Here is an 8,926-nt window from a genome sequence, read left to right as displayed (position 1 = left end):
AGCATAATCCCAGTTTCTATCTGTTGCTCAAAGGGTGGTCCCAGTTGCTCCCAGTATGATCCCAGTTGCCCCAGTTGTACCCTCAGTCCTCTCAGCATGGTTCCAGAACCTTCCAGCTGTTCCCAGTTGCTCCCAGTGTGTCACATTTTCCTCCCAGCATGGGCCCAGTAGCTCCCAGTAACCGCCAGTCAGGTTCCATTCACAGCCAGTATAATCCCAGTATGAGTGTATCCACTCCCAGTATGATCCCAGTCACTTGCAGTCTAATCCCAGTTGCTCCCAGTCACTCCCAGTCTGATGCCAGTGCCTCCAGTGTGATCCCAGTTGCTCCCAGCATGGGCCGAGCTGTTCCCAGTGTGCTTCCATCCCTCCCCTGTGGTTACAGACACTCCCAGTGTGGTCCCAGTTGAACTCAGTTGCCCCTGCTCTAGTCCCAGTTACTCCCCATATGATCCCAGTCCCTCCCAGCATGGTCCCACTCACTCCCAGTCGCTCCCAGTGTGGTCCCAGTTCTCAGCACGGTCCCAGTTGTTCCCAGTGTGGTTCCAGTCCCCCCCCAGTATGATTCCAGACACTCCCAGTGTATCCCAGTTGCCCCCAGCATGTCTGTAGTCATTTCCAGGCACTGCCAGTGGCCCCACTGAGGTGTCAGTTATCCCAGTATGATCCCCCAGTCATGCCCAGTATATCCCAGTTGCCTCCAGTATGCATCCAGTCCTTCCCAGTTCCTCCAGTTTGCTTGCACCATGATCCCAGTTTGTCTCAGTTGCTCTCAGTAGCCTTAAGTGTGATCCCAGTCGCTCCTTTTAAACCCCAATATGATCCCAGTAAGCTCCAGTTTGATCCCAGTCACATGCCAGCCCTCCCAGTGTGATCCCAGTATAATCCAGTTGCTTCCAGTCTCTCCCAGTATGGTCCCAGGTGGCTCCAGCATGGTTCCAGTTGCTTCCTAGATCAGCCCAGTCCGTCCCAGTATGATGCCATTTGCTGCCAGCGTGCTCCCAGTTGCTCCCAGTCAGGCCCAGTACGGGGGATGATGTGCAGGGTGTGTTCCCAGTCGCTCTCAGATACTCCCAGTATTAGTCCAGTCCCTCCCAGTATGATCCAAATCTGAGCCCAGTGCACTCCCAGTCCCTGCCAGTGTGAACCAGTTGTGCTCCACATGGTTCCAGTTGCTCTCTTTCACCCTCACTTTTGTTCCATTATCTCCCAGTATCTCCCAGTGTAGTCCAGTTCCCTCCAGCATGTTCCCAGTCACTCCCAGTCACTCCCACTTGGGTTTTTGGGGAGGTGTTTGGAGAATGAAGAAGTCCAAGGCTGAGCGGAAAAGGCCCCTTGGGGGGACACTGGGGGGTGGCGGTGGCGGCTGCCGGCAGAGGCAGCCTGGAGGAGCAGAGCCCTGTGTCCCCCAGGAGCCCAAAGTGGGGAGCCCAGAGAGGGGGAGCGCCACCATTGGCGGGAGCCTCAAGAGCCTGGAGAGGGGCAGGGGGGACTCCTTGGAGCCGCTGCAGCCCAGAGCAGAGAATGAGGGGAGAAGGGAGCCCGGGAGCCCAAACAGCCCCGGCATCCCGAAATGGGGAGAGGCAAGAGGGGGGAGCTTTTGGCATTGCTGGGGCTGCCAGCAGCCTGGGCAGGGTGGGCACCGAGGAGAAGGGGGACCCCCAATCCAAGCATGACCCCAGCAGCTGGGACAGATGGGAACCCTGAACACCAGAGGGGAGGGACCAGGGACAGGGAACTCCTGGGAGGCTTTTTCAGGGCTGAATCTTGGTGTTTGGGAGGTTTTTCTGGAGCCCGGCCGGTGACTTGTAGAGATGGACTTGGGTAAAGGGACCTTCAAACTCAATCTGCTCATCCCTTGTTTTCCCCAAACCAAGATTTCCCATTCCCAACCACAGGGAGGCTGCGAGGAAGAGGAAGATGCCCCAGGACACTGAGGCAGGTGAGGAGGAAGTCAGTGCCCCTTTCCCCTCTGTGCTGCTGCATCTCCCAGCCCAGCCCGGCCCCGGCTGCAGCACAGCCCTGGGGGGATCTCCTTGCCCTTGCCTGTGGCACGGAGGCAAATCCCAACCTGTCCTTGTTCTTCCTCCCCCAGAGCAGGAGCTGAGCATGGAGAGCAGGGAGGACAAATGCCCGCGGCAGAACCTGGTGGAAGAGGCCGTTTTGAGCGGCTCCACAGCGCAGGAAGGCAACGGGGAGGAAAAGGCCCGGAGATGCCGCACGAGGAGGGGCTGCAAACGCAGATGGCGGGGATGTGAGGGGGAAAGAGCCAGCCTGGGCCGGGAAGGCGGCCGGAGATGGAGCCAGAGCTTGGAGCTGGTCCTCCATGAGCAGCTCCAGGATGGGGAGAAGCCCCACATGTGTGGGGAGTGTGGGAAGAGCTTCAGCCGGAGCTGCCACCTGATCAGGCACCAGAGGACCCACACCGGGGAACGGCCCTACGAGTGTGATCAATGCACGAACAGGTTTCAGACCAGCTCTGATCTCCTCCTGCACCAGCGCACGCACACAGAGGAGAGGCCCTTCCACTGCCCTGATTGTGGGCAGGGCTTCAGGCACAGCTCTCATCTTGTCATGCACCGACAAATCCACACTGGGAAGAGGCCCCACGAGTGTGAGGAATGTGGGAAGAGCTTCAGCCATAGCTCCTACCTGATCAGGCACCAGAGGATCCACACTGGGGAGCGGCCCTACGAGTGTGGGGAGTGTGGGAAGAGCTTCAGGGAGAGCTCCACCCTGATCAGGCACCAGAGGATCCACACCGGGGAGAGGCCCTACGAGTGTGGGGAGTGTGGGAGGTGCTTCAGCCTTCATTCCACCCTGGTCATCCACTAAAAGATCCACACTGGTGAGAGGCCATACAAGTGTTCCAAATGTGGGAAGGGGTTTCCGATCAACTCAAATCTCCTCCAGCACTATTGGATTCACATAGAGGAGAGGCCCTACCAATGCCCTGACTGCGGGAAGGGATTCAGGAAGAACTCCAACCTCATCACCCACCGGCGCATCCACACTGGGGAGAGGCCCTACGAGTGTCCCCAGTGTGGGAAGAGCTTCTCCTGCAGCTCTCACTTGACCAAACACCAACGGAGGCACCAGTAAGGGAAGCCCTGTGAGTGCCCCGAGTGCGGGAAGAGCTTGGTGCGCTGCTCCAGCTCCATCCCCCACTGGAGGAGGCACTTTGGGCACAGCCCTGGTGAGCCACATTCCCTGTGATCCATGTTGGGAACACACCTGGCTCCTTCTCCTTTTGGTTTGGCCTTAATTTTCTTCTGATCCATCTTCATCCCTTAAAAACACCCACAACTGGGTTATATGAAGGAAATTAATCGAATATATCTGAAGTTCCCTAATTTCTCAGGTTTTTTAGTGGGAAATTAGGATTTGGGGACACATTCTGTGTGGAGTGGCCCTGTTGCTGAGAGGCAGGAATTTGATCTCACCCTTCTAAGAACTCCTCCCCTGACCCAAACCCCAACTCCACCCTTGGGGTACCCTATAAAAAGCCCATGGCCCTGCCTTTGCCCTGTCTTTGGGGGGTAAGAAATGGATTCCCAAAGGATCAGCCCTTTTTCCACTGGATTCCAAAGATCAGCCTCATTCTCCACTGGATTCCTAGAAGATCACCTTTTCCTGCTGGATTCCCAGAGGATCAAACTTTTCCCACTGGATTCCAAAGGATCAGCATTTTCCCACTGGATTCCCAGAGGAGTAGCTGTCTTCTCCACTGGATTCCCAGAGGAAGGAAGATTCCCAGGCCCATTTGCAGCACCCCTGGACCTTCAGAGGAAACCTCCACCCTTCTCCAGGATCCCTGCTCCAGCAGAACCACACCTGGCACTGCAGGAGGGCTGCAGCCACCATTGACTGGGACTGCTGCCAACAGCCTGACCCACAGGGTGTTGGGTCCTGTTCTGACTCTGTCTGTGTTTTTTTTTTCCGTTTGTACTCCTGCATTTATATTTTTAATTTTTCCCAAAAAAAGAACTGTTATTCCTGCTCCCACATCTTTGCCTGAGAGCTCCTTAACTTCAAAATTATAACAATTCAGAGGGAGGGGGTTTACATTTTCCATTCCAGGGGAGGCTCCTGCCTTCCTTAGCAGACACCTGGCTTTTCAAACCAAGACAACAAAAAAGTTACTTTAACACCACAAATGTAAAATCCATTTTAATATCTGCAAAAAGCCAATATTATGTGTCCATAACAATAAACCTCCTGCTGAGTGATGGTAGATGTCAAAGTAACTTTGTTATAAAGATACAGTTTTTATTTCTTTTGTTAATTAAGTTTAGTGAAATAGCTGCTTGTGTTCAAATGCCTGCTTGGATGGGATAACATCCAATGCACACAGGATGAGGACACCTGTACAGATCTGCCAACTATCAGCACTCCCCGTCTGAAGGCGGGGTGGACCAAGGCCCAAAAACTGGAGGTGATAAGAATGGACTAAAACCACAACCAAGGAATCTGCGTGCTCTAAAAAGGCAGATCCAAGGAAGAGCCACGCTAAACAGTTCTTGGAAGATGTAAACTAGTGTGGGGGAGAAGCTTGCTGTGCATGAGGGGCTATGAATATGCAACAGGCTGATGTGAGGGAAAGGTATTTCAGGGGGATCCCCGAAGGTAACAGGGTGCTCCTGGCTGAGTGCCAAGATGCACCCGGCCATAATAACCTTTGCTCCATGGTCCTGGTCTCCCATTAAACTTTTATTAAAGTCCTTTATGAATTTTTTTACATTTTCACAGGCGAGTGAACGTCCTTTTCACAGGCAGTTTCACAGAAACTGGAAAACGTGGGGGTTCCCAGGAGGGGGCACCGCTGATCCAGGGCATCGAGGCGCTGCCTGCAATCGTCCAAAACCGCCCATAAGGAGCCTCCAGGGCTTCACCCTCCATAAGCTGCGGCAGGCATGTCAGGAAATTTGACAAGAGCCCATGGAATGGTCCTTGTTGTAGGCAGATGAGCCACTTGTAGCTCTTCAAAACTCCCTCCCATGAAAAACGAAAAAACTTAAACCATTCCTAAATGTGAAAAACACATTCACTCTCCTGTGAAAATGTACAAAGCTTAATAAAGGACAATGGAATACCAGGACCATGGAGCAAAGGTTATTATGGCTGGGTGCACCTTGGCACTCAGCCAGGAGCACCCTGTTACCTTCAGGGATCCCCCTGAAATACCTTTCCCCTTACATCAGCCTGTTACACCGGAGTGGCTGGCTGGCTCCTGAAAATCGGCGATACGCAGGATGCCTCCCAGACCCAAGCTGGCACCAGTGCCAACTCGGGCTGGTTTGATAGTGCCAACGGAGTCCCACAATCTGCCATCAGGGACCGGGGCTGGTGACTTTTGTTTCAAAGGGAAAGGCCCGTTGTTTATGTTTGGGGCCATAGGCCCGGAGTGGCCGGCTGGCTCCTGAAAATGGGTGATTTTCAGGATGGTTCCCAGACCCAAGCTGGCACCAGTGGCAACTGGGGCTGGTTTGAGAGTGCCAAGGGACTCCTGCAATCTGCCATAAAGAACCAGCGCTGGTGAGTTTTCTTTGCGAGCGAAACAGGCCTTAGTTTGTGTCTGGGTCCTGTGGCCGAGAGTGGCCAGCTGGCTCCTGAAATTCGGTGATTTTCAGGATGGTTCCCAGACCCAAGCTGGCAGCTGTGGCAACTCGGGCTGGTTTGAGAGTGCCAAGGGACTCCTGCAATCTGCCATAAAGAACCAGGGCTGGTGAGTTTTCTTTGGAGGGAAAAGGGCCTTTGTTTCGGTCTGGGTCCTGTGGCCGGGAGTGGCCGGCTGGCTCCTGAAATTCGGTGATTTTCAGGATGGTTCCCAGACCCAAGCTGGCACCAGTGCCAACTCGGGCTGGTTTGATAGTGCCAACGGAGTCCCACAATCTGCCATCAAGGACCGGGGCTGGTGACTTTTGTTTTAGAGGGAAAGGCCCGTTGTTTATGTTTGGAGGCCATAGGCCCGGAGTGGCCGGCTGGCTCCTGAAAATCCGCGATACGCAGGATGCCTCCCAGACCCAAGCTGGCACCAGTGCCAACTCGGGCTGGTTTGATAGTGCCAACGGAGTCCCACAATCTGCCATCAAGGACCGGGGCTGGTGACTTTTGTTTCAGAGGGAAAGGCCCGTTGTTTATGTTTGGGGGCGATAGGCCCGGAGTGGCCGGCTGGCTCCTGAAAATCGGCGATACGCAGGATGCCTCCCAGACCCAAGCTGTCCGCCGTGCCAACTCGGGCTGGTTTGATAGTGCCAACGGAGTCCCACAATCTGCCATCAAGGACCGGGGCTGGTGACTTTTGTTTCAGAGGGAAAGGCCCGTTGTTTAAATTTGGGGGCCATAGGCCCGGAGTGGCCGGCAGGCTCAAGAAAATCTGCGATACGCAGGATGCCTCCCAGACCCAAGCTGGCACCAGTGCCAACTCGGGCTGGTTTGATAGTGCCAACGGAGTCCCACAATCTGCCATCAAGCACCGGTACTGGTGAGTTTTGTTTCGCAGTCAAAGGGCAGGTGTCTATGTATTTGGGGGCATAGGCCCGGAGTGGCCGGCTGGCTCCTGAAAATCGGCGATACGCAGGATGCCTCCCAGACCCAAGCTGGCACCAGTGCCAACTCGGGCTGGTTTGATAGTGCCAACGGAGTCCCACAATCTGCCATCAAGGACCGGGGCTGGTGACTTTTGTTTCAGAGGGAAAGGCCCGCTGTTTAAATTTGGGGGCCATAGGCCCGGAGTGGGCGGCTGGCTCCTGAAAATCCGCGATACGCCGGATACCACCCGGACCCAAGCTGGCACCAGTGCCAACTCGGGCTGGTTTGATAGTGCCAACGGAGTCCCACAATCTGCCATCAAGGACCGGGGCTGGTGAGTTTTGTTTCAGAGGGAAAGGCCCGTTGTTTGTGTTTGGGGGCCATAGGCCCGGAGTGGCCGGCTGGCTCCTGAAAATCTGCGATACGCCAGATGCCTCCCAGACCCAAGCTGGCACCAGTGCCAACTCGGGCTGGTTTGATTGTGCCAACGGAGTCCCACAATCTGCCATCAAGGACCGGGGCTTGTGACTTTTGTTTCAGAGGGAAAGGCCCGTTGTATAAATTTGGGGGCCATAGGCCCGGAGTGGCCGGCTGGCTCCTGAAAATCTGCGATACGCAGGATGCCTCCCAGACCCAAGCTGGCACCAGTGCCAACTTGGGCTGGTTTGATAGTGCCAACGGAGTCCCACAATCTGCCATCAAGGACCGGGGCTGGTGACTTTTGTTTCAGAGGGAAAGGCCCGTTGTTTAGGTTTGTGGGCCTGTGGCCCGGAGTGGCCGGCTGGCTCCTGAAAATCCGCGATACGCCGGATGCCTCCCAGACCCAAGCTGGCACCAGTGCCAACTCGGGCTGGTTTGATAGTGCCAACGGAGTCCCACAATCTGCCATCAAGGACCGGGGCTGGTGACTTTTGTTTCAGAGGGAAAGGCCCGTTGTTTATGTTTGGGGGCCATAGGCCCGGAGTGGCCGGCTGGCTCCTGAAAATCCGCGATACGCAGGATGCCTCCCAGACCCAAGCTGGCACCAGTGCCAACTCGGGCTGGTTTGATAGTGCCAACGGAGTCCCACAATCTGCCATCAAGGACCGGGGCTGGTGACTTTTGTTTCAGAGGGAAAGGCCCGTTGTTTATGTTTGGGGGCCTAAGGCCCGGAGTGGCCGGCTGGCTCCTGAAAATCCGCGATACGCAGGATGCCTCCCAGACCCAAGCTGGCACCAGTGCCAACTCGGGCTGGTTTGATAGTGCCAACGGAGTCCCACAATCTGCCATCAAGGACCGGGGCTGGTGACTTTTGTTTCAGAGGGAAAGGCCCGTTGTTTATGTTTGGGGGCCATAGGCCCGGAGTGGCCGGCCTGGCTCCTGAAAATCCGCGCGATACGCAGGATGCCTCCCAGACCCAAGCTGGCACCAGTGCCAACTCGGGCTGGTTTGATAGTGCCAACGGAGTCCCACAATCTGCCATCAAGGACCGGGGCTGGTGACTTTTGTTTCAGAGGGAAAGGCCCGTTGTTTATGTTTGGGGGCCATAGGCCCGGAGTGGCCGGCTGGCTCCTGAAAATCCGCGATACGCAGGATGCCTCCCAGACCCAAGCTGGCACCAGTGCCAACTCGGGCTGGTTTGATAGTGCCAACGGAGTCCCACAATCTGCCATCAAGGACCGGGGCTGGTGACTTTTGTTTCAGAGGGAAAGGCCCGTTGTTTATGTTTGGGGCCATAGGCCCGGGTGGCCGGCTGGCTCCTGAAAATCCGCGATACGCAGGATGCCTCCCAGACCCAAGCTGGCACCAGTGCCAACTCGGGCTGGTTTGATAGTGCCAACGGAGTCCCACAATCTGCCATCAAGGACCGGGGCTGGTGACTTTTGTTTCAGAGGGAAAGGCCCGTTGTTTATGTTTGGGGCCATAGGCCCGGAGTGGCCGGGCTGGCTCCTGAAAATCCGGCGATCATACGGATGCCTCCCAGACCCAAGCTGGCACCAGTGCCAACTCGGGCTGGTTTGATAGTGCCAACGGAGTCCCACAATCTGCCATCAAGGACCGGGGCTGGTGACTTTTGTTTCAGAGGGAAAGGCCCGTTGTTTATGTTTGGGGGCCATAGGCCCGGAGTGGCCGGCTGGCTCCTGAAAATCCGCGATACGCGGGATGCCTCCCAGACCCAAGCTGGCACCAGTGCCAACTCGGGCTGGTTTGATAGTGCCAACGGAGTCCCACAATCTGCCATCAAGGACCGGGGCTGGTGACTTTTGTTTCAGAGGGAAAGGCCCGTTGTTTATGTTTGGGGGCCATAGGCCCGGAGTGGCCGGCTGGCTCCTGAAAATCCGCATATCGCAAGGATGCCTCCCAGACCCAAGCTGGCACCAGTGCCAACTCGGGCTGGTTTGATAGTGCCAACGGA

At 55.8% G+C, this 8,926-nt stretch overlaps 1 protein-coding gene across 1 annotated transcript; it reads left to right on the top strand.

Annotated features, from left to right (window-relative positions):
- The first annotated feature begins 1,375 nt into the window (after positions 1-1,375).
- LOC115917089 (zinc finger protein 239-like) lies at positions 1,376-3,232 on the top strand. The gene is given in 2 exon segments (XM_030970821.1): positions 1,376-1,942; positions 2,096-3,232. Coding segments are annotated over 2 exon segments (1,029 nt in total). The 5' UTR covers positions 1,376-1,920; the 3' UTR covers positions 3,103-3,232.
- Positions 3,233-8,926: the final 5,694 nt, after the last annotated feature.

This window comes from Camarhynchus parvulus, unplaced genomic scaffold (assembly GCF_901933205.1).
Source record: "Camarhynchus parvulus unplaced genomic scaffold, STF_HiC, whole genome shotgun sequence".
In the NCBI taxonomy this organism is placed as follows: Eukaryota; Metazoa; Chordata; class Aves; order Passeriformes; family Thraupidae; genus Camarhynchus; species Camarhynchus parvulus.
The sequence above is the reverse complement of the archived record's forward strand: the minus strand, read 5'-3'. Positions and strand labels throughout refer to the sequence as shown.